This window comes from Culex quinquefasciatus, chromosome 3 (assembly GCF_015732765.1).
Source record: "Culex quinquefasciatus strain JHB chromosome 3, VPISU_Cqui_1.0_pri_paternal, whole genome shotgun sequence".
Classification (NCBI taxonomy): Eukaryota; Metazoa; Arthropoda; class Insecta; order Diptera; family Culicidae; genus Culex; species Culex quinquefasciatus.
The window spans coordinates 184,584,705-184,602,111 of NC_051863.1; the positions used below are offsets into that span (position 1 = coordinate 184,584,705).

General features: G+C 38.6%; 1 protein-coding gene across 9 annotated transcripts in view; it reads right to left on the reverse strand.

The window, feature by feature from the left end:
* LOC6041241 (la-related protein Larp4B) overlaps positions 1-17,407 on the reverse strand; it is an 85,935-nt gene that overhangs the window by 63,665 nt on the left and 4,863 nt on the right. For 4 of the 9 annotated variants that reach the window (XM_038262140.1, XM_038262138.1, XM_038262133.1 and 1 more), the window contains exon 1: positions 4,838-5,023. Coding sequence is in view for 1 of the 9 variants with exons in the window: in XM_038262130.1 (XP_038118058.1) it covers positions 16,847-17,372 (526 nt within the window). In the remaining 8 variants the exon portion in view is untranslated. Of the gene's footprint in view, positions 1-4,552; positions 5,024-16,846; positions 17,373-17,407 lie in introns of those variants that run through there. The other 5 variants (XM_038262141.1, XM_038262135.1, XM_038262139.1 and 2 more) reach the window with 3 other exon arrangements.

Consider the following 17,407-nt stretch of genomic DNA (forward strand, 5'->3'; position numbering starts at 1 on the left):
AGCACGAGAACTTTCAAACGGAGGTACCAATCGAGCAAAAGACAAAGGATTTTGCTCGATAGGCACCTCCGCTTGACAGCTTCCGCGCCTCGATTGGCACTTCAGGCCTGAGACGCCCGTTCTCTAACAAGCTCCAGGCTCTCTAATGGTAGATAAAAACGGAAAGAAGAGAAACCCCGTTGTGCGATGTTTCAGGTACATCCACAGCAGTTGACTCAACATACTGCGAATCAAAACAATACCGTCTACAATCATAAATTACTTCCCTTTCCCACATTGTCGCGCCCCTTTCTTTTAGCCGTCTCGACTCTGACCCGCGGTGGTCAAAGGTTTACGATCCGTTTCCACAGGCCACCAGCTAGGTCATCATGAAAACCAAGCCAACGTGGAGGTAAGAAAATAGGACACTCGCAAGGAACCAGAGCTATACTGTTCTGATCAAGATAATTCGGATGATCTAACAGAACTACGGATGTAGTTAGTTACGCTCCTTCCAGGATGTTCCTTACGTGGACGTCAACCGAAGAGCACGCAACAAGGTCAGTGCCATTGCATGCTCTTAGGTATCAATCCTTGGCCTGCAGAATCGATTTTGCCTTTTCCTTTTTATACCCAAAATCAAAAAAATCAAACCATCCACATTAACGACCCCCGGGTCTTTTGTGGTCTCTATTGCAAGTTTCTGCTCGAACCTAGGAGTCCGAAGGCTTGAATGGGGAGAGCACCCAAACCTCTTTTTACTCCAAGGAACCTTCTACCCCAGTGTTTGAACTGACGACCTTTGGATTGCGAGTCCAACCGCCGCCAGCGATTCCACCGGAGTAGGCTTGGTTTGGTGTGTTGTTTGTACTTATGTCATGGAGGCGACTCCTACACCTGGAATGACTTAACGGCCTAACAACCAAGGCCGGGACCGACATTTTACTTCCTCATCCGATGGAAGGTTGCAGCAGATGGGAATCGAACCCAGAATCATCCGCTTACAAAGCGGACAGCGTAACCATTCGGCCACGCACTTTTTATACCCATTTTATTTGATTTTATGCTTGGAATTTTTGCCTTTCTTACAAAAAAAAAGGTTTAAGGTTAGCTTTTAGAAAAATGCTTTTCTCAGAAAAAAATCGTCCCAGGAAAAAATCCTATTGCTAAATTGAAGGTTTAGATGCGCTCTTTCGATTGAATTTTGGCCAAAAACCCGGAACTCAAAGTCTGATTTTTGAGAGCTCTTGTACTGAAATTCATGAGCGATGTCTGTATCCGCTCCTAAAAATTTGTGTCTTCCATCACTGGAAAACCGCTCGTAAAACCCACATTTTTTATATTTCAGATCTGTAGCCGTGGGGTCGGAGACGAACATTTTATTTTTCGATTTACAATTTTCGACCAGTAAATGTGGTCAAAGCTATTTTTTGGACTATTTTACAGATAACACTGTCAAATTAAACGAATTCAGTTTCAAACAAAAAGCCATTCGAAAACATGCGCCATAAACTGCTTGGGCCCAAAATTTGAAGCTTTTCCAAAATGTATTTCCAGAGATATAGCAATATTAGTGTTTTTCGTCTTACTTTTACCCTATTTTTTCCTATTAATTTTTCGGTTTTATACAAAATCATAAACTGAACATCAAATTCGAAGTCCCGGCACGTTCTCGCTCGAAAGATCGACAAGTCGTCAAGTCGAAGCTTCAACGCCAGCGCTTCTACGCTTGCGCGTGAAAATGTTCTTTCTGGCTTCTCATAATAGATCGACAAAGTGCAATAGCGATACATATTTTTTTAAGTTAATCATAGACTAACATTAAAGACTGAGGACCCTTTATTTTTTTTCTAATAATGTCAATCCAATATGTTTTTCTTAATTAAATTAAAATATCTTGCGACAAATAATGTACCTCTGAAATTAAAAAAAATGGCATTCGAGGTTCAGCCTAAAAAGATTTGAAGCTTTAGGAAAAATTCTCACTGGGTGGTATCATTAAGTTTCTAAACAAATAATTGCACCAATATATTTCTCGGAGTTTCATCATTTTGTAAGAAAGGCTCTATTTCACCTCTGGTGATATTAAATCGGGTTTTTAAATTATCTTCGACATACCTAGTAAATATTTTAACAATCAATTGTACAAGTTTTTTCAGTGAAAATTTTTATTTTCAGCAATGATATTATTTTTTGCCCAATTGCAAAGACCTCTTATCGATAAATGAAAACAAGCTTAATCTTTGCAAATTTCTCATTCTTAAAAATGCTACATTTTGATTCATAAAATAAAAAAAAAGAGTTTTAAATTGATTGAGTGGAATGAATTTTGAAATTCTGGATTATTCTTAAAGACTCGAATTTGAATTTATTTTATCTGTGAAATACTACAAAAAAAAAGCAAAAAAACAATATTTTCAAACTGTTATGCTTAGGTTTCCCGACTTTCCCCGACGTTTAACAAAATGAATTTCGACACTTTAACGATTTTTCGATTTGATTGGCCACCCTGCCGATTTTTTATGCGATAACAATCCATCATAAAATTAAATTCGGTAACAATCCATCATAAAATTAAAGGAATCAAATAATCAATTCAAACATTTCTAAACGATTCTTTTAAAATGACGAAAACTGGAAAAAAATGTACCCGAATTGAGACGTAAACAGTTGGTTTTCAAGTCTAAAAAACACTGACTTAGATTTATCATATTTTGAAAGATACACTTAAAAATATAAGAAGACAAACAAACTATTAAAAAAGTTAGTGTAAAAATACGAAATAAAATAACTCAAGCAAACAATAATACTTGAAAATTGTAAAAAAGGGCTCCAGATAAACTTAACGTGCACAGGCTGTTTGTTTAAGTTCAAAGTTCAAAATCAAGAAAATCAAAAAAAAAACGCTGTGATAAAAAAGATAAGATATTTATCTAACCGGAAGAACAATACAAAACTCACTTTTCAATGAAAGTACATACAACTTGATTGAAGACTTTAGTTGAAAGATAAATAATATCGATCCAAAATAAAAAAAAAAAAAAACATTTTTGTACGAATTTTGAACAAAGTGTAGTTACGTTCTACAAAATTGGCCATATCTCGATTTATATTTCATATGATTTTCTCCCTTGTAGATTCAAAACATTCTAGTCATTTTTAACATTCGTGCTCGAACTCAATCCAATTCAAACGGATCATTGTTGCAATTAACTTAACGCAGTAGGACTGGCCACTTTAATATGACTGGGGACCATCCATAAACCACGTGGACACTTTTTTGGGAATCTGTTACCCCCCCCCCCCCTTCGTGGACAATTGTCCATACAAAAAAATCTTTTTTGTATGGATCGTGGACAATACCCATACCCCCTGAAGTGTCCACGTGGTTTATGGATAGTCCCCTGCCAAAAATTTAAAAAAATCTCTAGGAGGGGCAATACCGAGGGCAAACAAATTGGATTATTGGTCGAAATGCATCAAACAAAGGCCAAGAACCTAAAATACATAAATTGTCCACCCGAACACGGGTGTGAACTTCAAGTACCATGCATACCTTTTTGAAGGTATCTAGCGTTTACCAATCCCGTAATTGGGTTCTAAAGCCCTAAGTAATTTTTTATATACAAAGATGGTTAAAAACACGATTAAAAACCATTTCTGATCACCTTTTTTTCATTTTAATGCAAAAAATATATTGACAAGACAACATTTTTACGATGGATCAACTATGGTCCCATTGAAACGAGCTGTCAAGAAGGACCTTTTTCTGTCAAGGACCGCTAAGTATTTTTTTAAATTTATTTAATTATCGTTGTGAACAATAATATCACAAATTGAAACTTGATTTTAGGACCATTGTATATGTTCAATAACTCCGATAAACTAACCTAACATAAATAGCGTTATTTAACGACATTCCAGCTATGTTACGGCATAAATAAATAGTCGTTTTTCTTTAAACAATGTGAGTAATTTTTATGGAAACGGTTTTAGTTTAAGAACTTTTTTTTAACATAAAACTTTCATTTTGTAATAATTATTGATTATTTAAATCGAAATATTAAAGGAATAATAGTATTTCAATATATATTTACAAAAAAAAATAAAATGGAAAAACCTATTAACCTATATTATTTTTACTTGTTTACCTGTCTCCAAGAACAAAAACAACCCAAAATGTTATTAAGAAATTTGAAACCCACCAAGCTAGCAACACTGGCACTGACCACACCACGAACGGGAGTCCAATTTCACCAACACAACCTAAGTTGCGAGAGCTGTCAAAATCCTTGCTCACAGCCTCGCTCTCGCTCTCCCTTTATCGTTCTGCTCTCGCCGTCTCACTCTCACCGCCGCAGTGGAGCCCACCATCACCATCGAATTATTGTACGGGATTTTTTTTTTCGAAGATTCCCGGACACACTTCCACTTTCCAAAAAAGTTGCGGGGAGGCACGTTTTTTCTGCACTCTTTTCATTCGCCAAATTCATGCAGAAGTCTTGTCTGCTGCGGCTGTCACTGTCACATACATCCGGGAAGGGTTATTGGTCTTCGGTTTAAAAATATTCACCTTTTGTCAAAGGTTTTTCCACCGGAAAAGTGGCACCGATTTTCGGGAACCTCTTCTTTCGGCACACTGAGTGTCCTCGTCACCGGGTGAGTCGGAAACCTTCCGAACAAAAATCGTCCCCAAAGGAAGGCCCACAGTCTCTGCAAATACACACACACACCCGCACGCACGCACACACGAAGGTCTTCGGAGGGACCTCAGCAAGAGGAAGAGAAAAAAAAAGTCCCAAGAACCGAAAAATTCTCCACGTCGCGCGACTCGCGGCCCCGGAAAAATCCAACAAACCCGTCCACTTGCCGCAACTGCACCTGCCACGGGTTCACGTCCGTTTCCGGCGGAAGTTCACACGCGATCGGGGCGAAAAACTGCGATTTTCTGCACCACTTGGAGCTGAGACAGTCCGTCTGTCGACAAGACCACAGAAGAAAATCACCAAAATGGCCGCGCACAAGAGAAACCAATCTTTGACTTTGACAGCAGCACGGGTCTGGGTCGCGAACGGTGCTCGGACGGCCTGTGACGTTCGTGACGGTTGTGAGTGAGAGAGGAGAGAAACGGCATAACGTGCTGCACTGCTCACTCTCTCACCTCTCCGTCGCGTAGGGTTACCAGAGCAAGATGGATTTGTATGGAGTACACTCAACCCCCGGTGGTTGGTCCAAGGTTGGTCACTTTTTCGTTTGACACTTTTTTTAGTTTGTAACCTGGGTGCTGAAAAGACAGTATGCGTAAAATGATTCCCGAATGATCCCCACTGCTTCCCACTAATACAACTGCACTACAGTTGTAAACATAAACAAAGTAGAGGGCTATGTTCAAGCTCAAGCGTTACATATTGTTTGCTGCTGAAGTGACTTGTATTGAAACATTTTAGATCTGTTGATTTTGAAGTTTTCGATGTAAAATTAAGTGCTTCGCGCTTTTTTGTTCGTAGACTAAACGATGGCTGGCCAAAAAGAGTTTTTTGTTTTCCACGTGACGACTCAATTCCATCAGAAGTGGGTGGAATTTTATGAATCAGAAGAGCAACCGAAAGGAACCCACATTGACTGGGCAGCCCGCCGGCGGTTCGCTGGCGGACCGCCAAACCGCTCTGGCGATCCGCCGGCGTTTGATTTGGCGGACCACGGGCGACCCACTGGCGGATAAAATTTGCAACAATTTGGCGCACGATCAGTTTTTTTATCGTGACGTTGGTCCGCCAGCGACTCGCCCCGGGTCGCCCAGGTTTGCCTTGAAATGTTTCACCCGCCGTTCATCCGCCCTACATACGACGTTTTGTATGGTTCAACCGCCCCTATAGGATCGTCCGCCAGCGGGTCGCCCTCGATACGCCTCCCATAGAAAGTTCATCCGCCTAAAAAGCCCCAACCGCCGTGGCTCGCCCTCGACCCGCCTTTCTTATACGGTTCGTCCGCTCCTGTAAGATGGTCCGCCAGCGGGTCGCCCCCGATCCGCCCCCTATATAAAGTTCATCCGCTCAAAAAGCCCCAACCGCCTTGGCTCGCCCTTGATGCGCCTCTCATATACGGTTCAGCCGCCCCTGTAGGTTGGTTCGCCAGCGGGTCGCCCTTGATACGCTCCCCATATAAAGTTCATCCGCCCAAAATGCCCCAACCGCCTTGGCTCGCCCTTGATGCGCCTTTCATATACGGTTCAGCCGCCCCTGTAGGTTGGTTCGCCAGCGGGTCGCCCTTGATACGCCCCCATATAAATTCATCCGCCCAAAATGCCCCAACCGCCTTGGCTCGCCCTTGATGCGCCTCTCATATACGGTTCAGCCGCCCCTGTAGGTTGGTTCGCCAGCGGGTCGCCCATGATACGCCTCCCATATAAAGTTCATCCGCCAAAAAGCCCCAACCGCCTTGGCTCGCCCTTGATGCGCCTCTCATATACGGTTCAGCCGCCCCTGTAGGTTGGTTCGCCAGCGGGTCGCCCTTGATACGCCCCCCATATAAAATTCATCCGCCCAAAAAGCCCCAACCACCTTGGCTCGCCCTTGTTGCGCCTCTCATATACGGTTCAGCCGCCCCTGTAGGTTGGTTCGCCAGCGGGTCGCCCTTGATACGCTCCCCATATAAAGTTCATCTACCCAAAATGCCCCAACCGCCTTGGCTCGCCCTCGATTCGCCTTTCATACATATTTCATCCGCCCACGCAGAATACCCGTTCAGGTGTCTTCAGGATTCTGATAGTGTTTTTTCAAGTTCATCTAAAACTGAAAAAAACACAAAGTGCCTTATATAGAAATGCAGATTGTAGGGTCTAGCCCTCCGAGTGTGCTTCCCCTTGGCACAAGTTGTGTGAGAAGGGTTGTGAGTGAGAGAGAAACTATGCGGGAGAGTTTAGTCTGGTACTGGCAGTGAGTGAGAGCGCACGGCGCGATGCGGGGGGGAACAACGCGAGTGCTACCGGTGATTTCGGGAGTGGTGTTCCGGAACTGCCGGCGGAGGAACCGACGGAACGGACCGTAGGTCAGAGGGCGGTCGGGAGGAAGATCTGCAGCAATGCAGCTGCGTCCGGTTCGTCGGGACCTCACAAATCTGGCGACGAGGACTAAACAGGTGTGTAAGGTTCTGATTTTTTTTTTGCTAAATCGATCCTCATTTGAAGATGCAAATGTTTTTGTGTTTTCTTAAAATGGGCAAAAGAGTGTTGGTAGTAGATCATGGCTTTCTACCTAAGGTACTCGCGATTGAGTGTGTAGTAGTGCGGTTGTCAAAATCGCTATCTCTGACTCTCTCACTCCACTGACATTGACATTGTTTATGTTTTGGTTTTCCTGGCACGGTCCTTTGTTCTTTTGTTATTGTTTTGGTTTTAGTGGCACGGAGTCATGCACTCACACTAATGCAAAGCAAGATGACGAGTACCTTTGATATACAGCCTTGGTAGTAGATCGCAGTGTGATGTCACAGAGGGCAAGGTGCTGGAAGATGAAAGAGAGGGAGAGGAACAGAGAGGAACGTTTCAACTTGGAGTGCGTCGCGGTGACGGTAGGAACGACCGTTGGAATGCGTTCGCGAAGTAGAAGGAAACGTCAGATGATCGTTGCGTTTAGTAGACGAAAATGGTTGTCTTCGTTTAGTAATAGACGGAACCAGGTTGACGTAGGACTACGTTTTAACAAATATTGATATAAATATGTATTTATTTATCATTTGATAGTTGTATGGTTTTGGAATACAAAATTGTTCGGCAACTCGTGAGAATCGGTAACATTAGATTTGGAGGTAATTGTTTACATTTGTTATAGATAGTTTACGTTATTTCAAAGTTAAATTTAATGTTGTCGTTTGGAACCAACCTAAATGCAAATTTGGACCTTGAGGAATGTTTATTTCACAGGATTATTGTTGTCTAGAAAATTGCTTGGAACTGTCCCTATAAATGTTATAGGTGGTGAACCAGAGGTTGTTCACGGGAATAGTGTTCAGTTGTCGAGCTGTTCACGAATCGGTTATAGTTGTCCCTATAATTATTATAGGTGGTGAACCAGAGGTGTTCACGGGTAAAGTGTTCAGTTGTTTAGCTGTTCACGAGTCGGTTATAGTTGTCCCTATAATTATTATAGGTGGTGAACCAGAGGTTGTTCACGGGTAGAGTGTTCAGTTGTTTAGCTGTTCACGAATCGGTTGTAGTTGTCCCTATAATTATTATAGGTGGTGAACCAGAGGTTGTTCACGGGTAAAGTGTTCAGTTGTTTAGCTGTTCACGAATCGGTTGTAGTTGTCCCTATAATTATTATAGGTGGTGAACCAGAGGTTGTTCACGGGTAAAGTGTTCAGTTGTTTAGCTGTTCACGAGTCGGTTGTAGTTGTCCCTATAATTATTATAGGTGGTGAACCAAAGGTTGTTCACGGGTAAAGTGTCGAGTTGTCTAGCTGTTCATGAATTGGTTGTAGTTGTCCCTATAATTATTATAGGTGGTGAACCAGAGGTGTTCACGGGTAAAGTGTTCAGTTGTTTAGCTGTTCACGAGTCGGTTATAGTTGTCCCTATAATTATTATAGGTGGTGAACCAGAGGTTGTTCACGGGTAAAGTGTTCAGTTGTTTAGCTGTTCACGAATCGGTTGTAGTTGTCCCTATAATTATTATAGGTGGTGAACCAAAGGTTGTTCACGGGTTAAGTGTTCAGTTGTCTAGCTGTTCAAGAAATGGTTGGAACTGTCCCTATAATTACTATAGGTGGTGAACAAATGGTTGTTCACGGGTAGATTGTTCAGTTGTCTAGCTGTTCAAGGATTGATTGGAACTGTCCCTATAATTACTATAGGTGGTGAACGAATGGTTGTTCACGGGTAAAATGTTCAGTTGTCTAGCTGTTCAAGAAATGGTTGGAACTGTCCCTATAATTACTATAGGTGGTGAACAAATGGTTGTTCACGGGTAGATTGTTCAGTTGTCTAGCTGTTCAAGGAATGATTGGAACTGTCCCTATAATTACTATAGGTGGTGAACGAATGGTTGTTCACGGGTAAAATGTTCAGTTGTCTAGCTGTTCAAGAAATGGTTGGAACTGTCCCTATAATTACTATAGGTGGTGAACAAATGGTTGTTCACGGGTAGATTGTTCAGCTGTTCAAGGAATGATTTGAACTGTCCCTATAATTACTATAGGTGGTGAACAAATGTTTGTTCACGGGTAAAATGTTCAGTTTTCGAGCTGTTCATGAATTGAATGGAATTGTCCCTATAATTATTATAGGTGGTGAACAAATGGTTGTTCACGGGTCTCGTTTGGTGATCTAGCTGATCACGAATATAAATTGAATTGCTTGTAACTATGAAGGAAGGTGATCAGATGGATAGTTGTACTTAATTTCAAACGGAATCGTCCCTGTAGCTGTTGTTACAGGTGGTGGACAAATATATTGTCCACGGGTATCATTGTAACTGTGGTTGTAGATGGTTAAGGAACTAATTGTAAACGGCTGTTAGTTCTCTGGATGAGACAGTATAGAAACTATGTAATAGTAATTACGGATAACGAATTGTTGTAAAAAGTGACAAAATGGTGAAGCTCATTTGTAATCGAATGTTAATCTTATACGATTATTGTGTAGTTTCAAAGAGTAATACTATGTGGGAAAAGTAGTTTTGATTTTAGATGTGTAGCGGTTATAATTACTTTGTATACGTGTTAGTTTTTGGGTTGAGTGGTGGACGATATGTTCAATGATGTACATAGATATCAAATTATCAAGTTCAGCTGATGCCAAACGACTGCGGCTGTAATCAATTATGTCGGTTGTATTAAAAACAATAAGTATAAACTTCAGTATAATTAGGGATTAGGCTAGGGGTCAATCACTTCGAGTATTCTGCATAAGGCATATCATACGGGCATAATATTTGCAGCTACCTAGGCTGCATACAGTATGGACCACAACATTGGATTCATATGAGGTGCGATATAAGAAATGATTTGCCTTCGGGATTAGGTAACTCGATTCAGTAAATACCCATCAGTTCTTCTGGGTTAGTATCAGAGGTACAAGAGTCACAGTTATCCTCGCATATTGGAGTGTCTAATATAACTATTAGTAATTTTTAGAGGATTCAACAGATAACGATTTGTTAGTTTCTGAGTAGTTCAAAGAAAGATTATGTCTTACGGCAATGGTTGTGGTTTAATAATTCATTATAAGTTTATTGTGGTGCTGAATTCAAGGCTGATGAAATGATTTCTTTAAATGATAAATCTATTAACATTGGAGAAATCCTAAGAATGATGATGTTGAGATTCAATTCTGTTTTGTTATACAAACACGTGTCAATGAAGGTCACACGTGTAAAGACCGTGTTGACGTTACAGGATTATTGTTAGTCATGAGTTAAGATTGTCATTGTAAAGTTATAAGCTAAAGTTTTCATTTAATTGTTGTTTCAAACATAATCCGAAATATGAAAAGTAGAGACTTTTATAATCGATTAAGAAATGAGTGGTATTTTATCTTTTAGATGGTTTATTTAACTAAATACTATACGTATCACAAATGTTTCTAAAAAATTGAGCTCTTATTTCAGTTTTGATGGTCAACACTCATTGGTAGAAACCCAGAAGAATAAACGTAGTACACAGTTTCATTAATAACTCTTGTTCAAGATGGATTTACATGCGAAGTCATGATTCAACGCAAGAAACAGTTTTGATGAGTTGATAGTTTTTGGTTTACACACAAATGTCAAAGTCTTATTAGGAAATTATGAAACAGGCATGACAGACATTAGTGATGTAGAAAGATTGAATTATATATGTGTTTTGTATCTAGGATGTTTGGGCAGGAATTGGAATGGTACAGAGTAGATTCGGTAATACAAATTTCGTTAATATGATTGCTTACAATTTGAATGTTCGTTAAAAACAAAACACTCAAACGTCATTAATAACCAGTTGTCAATTGTAGTTACATTTCGAACTATAGAGTTATCTAAAGCCGATCTCATGCACACTAGCGCTCCATTTGTTTTGCTGGCTGGAACAAAATTTAACCTCAATCTTTTTCGAGTACGTACACATTTACGTACACGTAATATAAACGCACTTTATTGTTTGTTGGTTTTCGACCACTTAGCTTTCGTGTTTTGATATATGTCATTTGTCCCATTTAGTGAAATTGAATGAAACTGTTTTAATGAATTACAAATGATATCAGTTATTGAACAAAATGTTGGCTGGTATTATTTTATGTTGAAATGCGTTAGGTAATAAACTAAGTGATTGAGAATCATATACCTATATTTCCAAAATAGTATAAAACCAAAGAGTTAAGAGTAGAAACATTCAATATAGAATCATACTGGAAACCTTAGTTCATTTTAATGTTCTTTTCCAGGATGGAATTACTAGAAGTGTGACAGTGAAAACTTGAAAAAGTAATTTCATTGATGAGGCAACTTTATTATAATAGGATAAGTTCAAGATATACCGGAAAAGAAGCTATCCTTCTAACATGTTGAATATTAATATGATGAACATTATCAATTAAAGATATAAAGTCGATGACATTGAAAAAAAACGAAGGTAGGAAGGAGTGCTATTAAAGCTATGTCGAAGTATGGTTTTAGGTTGGAATTAATTGCAGTGTTGTTTAAACATAAAATTAAACCAAGGTTATTTTTATTAGTTTTTCATTTGCAAAGTTGTTAGGACAAAATATGTATCGCAGATTAATTGCATAAACTTTGGGAACGATAATTTGTCAGTTGAACTATATATCAAGTCATGGAAGTAACTAACCAGAAATGAAGAGGTGGTGAAATGTGATAGTTTTATCATACATGTGAGAAGAAACAGCAAATCTATTGTATCAGAGTTTATTATTATACAGTCTTGCTCTGTGAAATAGTGTTTTAGAGAAGAGATCACTTCAAACGATACCGCTTGACAAAATAGCGAATTTAGCTTGAATATATGGTTTGTAGGTATTTAAGTAGGTGTGATTGCATTAGTAGTAGGGTTCCATCCAAACCTTGTAGTGTGCTTGTGAGAGTACAAGAAACTTCATGAAGTCCTACGGCCACATCTTTCAAAATTAAACCAAGGGGGGATTGTAGGGTCTAGCCCTCCGAGTGTGCTTCCCCTTGGCACAAGTTGTGTGAGAAGGGTTGTGAGTGAGAGAGAAACTATGCGGGAGAGTTTAGTCTGGTACTGGCAGTGAGTGAGAGCGCACGGCGCGATGCGGGGGGGAACAACGCGAGTGCTACCGGTGATTTCGGGAGTGGTGTTCCGGAACTGCCGGCGGAGGAACCGACGGAACGGACCGTAGGTCAGAGGGCGGTCGGGAGGAAGATCTGCAGCAATGCAGCTGCGTCCGGTTCGTCGGGACCTCACACAGATCTTTGTAGATTCTTGTGTGCTAAAATTTAGAAATAAAACAAAAATATGAAAAAAAAAACATAATTTTCAAAATAATTTTGTGCTCAATACATCTTACGTGCGTTGTTAGTTCACTGAGGTGAAATGATGAAAAAAATAAAGAAACAAAATAATATATTGATAAGCAAACTTGTTGCGAAGATTTTCCATTTCCTGCAAATAAAAATAATTCTTTAACTAATTCTTAAAAACTAAATTATTTAAAATGTTCATGTATTATTGGTACTTACATATAAACAGTCAACGTATTGAATGTTAACAATTCATACTCTAATCTAATAAAACACAAGCGCAGCTAATCCGAAGAAAGTATCCTAGTAGATTACACCCCATGTTCTTTCTTGTCATTCAATTTGATCATATATTGTATGGGGGAATGGTAGATATGAATATAATAATAAATCTTACAGTGAAAAGATAAATACAAATAAGCAGTAATTTTAAAGATGATTCCGGGAAGCTGCAAAACAAACAACTATAATTAAAAAGACAAATGCTCCAGATGGTTCCATTGCTGAAAGAAAAGGAATAGGATAAGGAAGGATATAAACATTTAAATAAATCATCTAGTGAATAGATAAATGTAGGCATTATAATTGAAGAAGATTCCCGGAAACTGGAAGAAAGATAATTATATTTTAAAGACAAATTCTTCAGATGGTTCCATTGCTATTTCAGTAACTGTCGTTAGTTCATGAAATTTAATCATATATGGTATGGAGGAATGGTAGAAAAAAGGACAAGGAATAGGAATGATATAAACATTCAAATAAATCAAATGAAGAATAGATAAATACATATAAGCCGTTCATTTATAAATGATCCAGGAAGCTGTAAAAAAAATTAAACACAATTTTAAATGATATTGTTGCCGCTGAACTGATAATTGAAAATAATTGAAATTACTTCCTACCCACGTCCTGCATCATGCACACCTAAAAAACGTCAAACAAAAGAAAGACAAAAATCGCTTCTGCACCACTAATTTCCTCCACTGCTGGCACTGAACCCGCAACCTTTGGAGTGTTAACATTCACACAAAAAAAAAAAAAACATTAACATTAATTGAGTAAACATTGGCTCAAAATCCGCTTTGTAAATGCCACCTCGATACTCTTCAAGAGGTTTCCCTGGGAAAGGTATACTTTTTACCAAAATGTACACCAAATTTCCATACAAACATACAAAAAAGAATAAATCAAATCATAACAACAATGAAACATATCAAATTCAAAGTATTCCAAATGATTGCACATCTGCCAACAATATTTATAAGGGGTGTCACATAAATTACACCAACAATAACGATTATTCTTGCAAAACAACCTTCAATCACTATTTCAAACGCACTTTCAACTGTTTGTTTACATAAGTAAACAATCTAAACAACACAACACTTCTCCCAACACGAACTTAACAACGAAAATCAGCAGCCGCCGATTAAATAACAACACCCACCGAAGCTCGTTGAAAACTGACTGAAATGTCAAATTCGAAATAAATTCCTTCAGATGCAAACCGCCACGGCAATCAGCCTTTGGCTCGCCGCGGAGATTGAGGGCGAACGATATTGAAACATTTCAGCGATCAGTTTGAACCGCCCAGGCGATGCGCCCATGGCACGCCAAGGCGGATGGAGGGCGGACGAAATTGAAAAATTTCAAATGTCAAATTTCAACCGCCCAGGCGGCCCGCCCTCGGTTCGCCAGGGCGGTTCTAGGGCGGACCACACGATCAGTAACGGCCGCCGATGCGTAACGTCCGCACTGAGTTAATGTGGGAAGCGCTTATTTAAATGTCAGTAACGAATTAAGCCAATCTCGATTTCAACCCTTTTCCTAAATTTTTTGACTTCGAATACCTCCAAAGCTCGACGCCTTCGACTTTTTTTATTCCTGACAAAATAAATTATTGATCGATTACAATACTTGTCATTTTTTGCTATAATTTTTCAAACAATAAATTGGTTCCGCTTTGACAGTTCTAGATTGAGGCCGCTTTGCGGACGACTATTCCGCACCCAGTTTGTAACCCGTTGGTTGGTCAAAGTCAAACTAAAAAGTGATGAACTGTCGCTTTTTACAAAACACGGTTAAAAACAATTTCTGATCATTTATATTGACAAGACAACATTTTTTTGCTGGATCAACTATGGTCCCCTTGGAACGAGCAGTCAAGTAGGAACTTTTCTGTCAAGAAGAACCGCGAGGTTAATTTTTCCAAATTGATTTAAAAATCCATTTTAAACTCTTTCTGGGTCATTGTACTCAGGAAAATAAGCTTTATCGCTGTAAACAATAATATCAGCAATCTAAGCTTCATTTTACGACCCAATTCGGACCACCCTTGTTGTCACGATCTATTTTTGGAAATTCAATTACAAAATTTAATGTTTAGTTTTCACGTTTTTCAAATCACTTTCAAGTTTTACTTATAAAAACAACAACAATCGGCGATTTACAAATAACATGGGCCTATATTGTACATTGTTTTCTTGAAATCAAGCAATATTGATTTCAATTTTCAAGCCAGATTTCAAAAAATTTTAAGGAAAAAGCAATATAAAGTGCTTCATTATTACCTGTTATTAGTTTCGTTAACGACACTTTACCGTTGCAATAAAATGCTAATGTGCACCCCGGGGCAAAATTCACCCCCTGCTTTTCTCGGTATTTGGAAGAATTTTCCGGGCAAAAAATCTTAAAAATTGGAAGCTAAACATTGCAAAACCATGCTGGAAAAATTTGAGCATTGCATTATAAAAACAGCTTAAGTTATTTGCAAAACTTTAAAATGTTGTGTTTTCAACTAATTTTCATTGAACTTTCATTATGATTTTTGGACAAAATAAAAAGCATTTATTGATATTGTAAGTGTTGAGGCATATAGTTTTTGCCATAATCTTCTTCTGTAGATAAACAAGTCCAAAAACATCAAAAAATGCATTTTAAATTAAATTTTAAATTAAATTTTTTTTTTAAAGCGTGGTCGGGGCAAAATGCACCGCTGTGAAGCTCCTTTGTAAAAATAGCGGTGTCATCTAGTGGTGACTAGTGAAAACTCCTTTTACCCGGTGCATTTTCCCCATGTTGTGGTGTATTTTGCCCCGTTGTTGTAGTGCATATTGCCCCGCATGGTTGTTTGAAATGAATCAAAAATGTTTTTAGAAATTTGATATTTTTATTTTTTTAACAATTTTGTGGTTTTTTACGACTTTTTTCACATATATGACGAAGAATAATAGTTGTTTTAGAACATCGAACAAAATTCTTCCACAGTAATGCTGTAATGGTTGAGAAATCACAGTTTTCCCTTAGGGTGTGCATATTACCCCCTCTCCCCCTACTTCATGACATTTACGCTACTATCAATAATTTGCAAAATATAAATTATTTTGTAAAGTTTTTTCTAAACTTGTACGTTTTATTGTAAATAAAGGGACACACATTTTTTTCAACTTCAAAATTTCATCGAAATTAAACTGCACAACAAAAGTTTATTTTCGTTTATTATGCATTTTCAACAACTTTTTCATTGAACTGTGGAAATTCGGGCTTGTATTTTTTTTATTTTTGTGGAACGTTGTGGAACTTTTACGTTGTGTTGTAAATCAAGGGACACAAAATAAAATATTTTTAAAACTTCAAAAGATGAAATTTTGAGTGCAATCAAATGAAAACAATTTTAAATTAATTTCTCTGCATTTATAATCATTTTTGACATGTATTAGTTAGTTTAAAAATATTTTCAATTTTAGTAATTTTTTTAACGTACGGAGCAACACAAAAGTTTATTTTTGTTTATTTTTATCTCTTATGAATTTTTCAACAACTTTTTCATTGAAATGTTGAAATTTGGGCTTGTAATTTTTTTAATGTATTTTTTTTATTGCAGTGCATTTTTTAAATTGATTTTTAGAGGACTAAATGTCCACATTGGAGCTATAACCCAGCAAGGACAAAACATATTTGGCAGTGCTGCCAATTAAAAAAAAAAAAAAGGAAAAAGACATATTAGGTATTTAAAAAAAACTCTAAAATTTCAATGAATATTTAAGTGCATTCAGATGAAATCAATTTAAAATGCATTCCACTGCGTTAAGAATCATTTTTAACATGTTTGGGTTGATTAAAAATAATCTTTTAAATTTTTGAAAGATTTTAAAATTTACTTTTTTTATTAAAATGCGAGGACTATGGTTATTTCAATAATTAGATTTTTTTAGTTTTATGCACAATAAATTTGCATGGAATTTTTGTAACGAAGGGGAGAGGTACATGGGGAAAATCCATAAACCACGTGAACCTTTCTTGATTTTTTTTTTTTCTGAGATTTTTGAAAAGCATTTCAAATTACACATAATGTAAAGCAAATAATGATAGCTAAGGAAACAGTTTTGTATTCCACTTACCGGTAGTTATATTAGCCGGAGTCCTTCCAGCTGCACTTGCAGCGCCATATCCACCTCCTCCGTACGCCAACGCCGCCGGTTGTAACATTGCAGAGTGTCCTTTCAAACCGACGCCGGTTCCGGTTATCGATCCAGTTCCGCTGGCAAACGCGAAATTCGACCCACTGGCCACTTCACTTGATCCTCTGACCGTACTAGCAGTACTTGTACCACTTCCGCCCGCCCCGATGGCTTCAATCACACTTAGCAGTTCGTTGTGGCCACCCACGCCACTGCTGTTGGCACCAGAATGTCCGCCAGGTGATCCTATCACATTGGTCCCCCCACCGCCGACACTGTCCACGTACTGGGTTGGTTGCTGCTGGGCCTGGCTGAAGTCTACCGTGGGTGGTTGTGGCTTCGGATATTCGACGATTTCCTCAATGCAGGCCCCACTTGTTCCGGTTGGACTGGCCACACTCGTCACAGGGATCGCCGCAAACGGGGCAATCTCATACGTTATGCAGCTGACCGGCGTGGGAGTCACCTGTGAAATCAAAACAGGGGAAAAAAGTGTTTGAG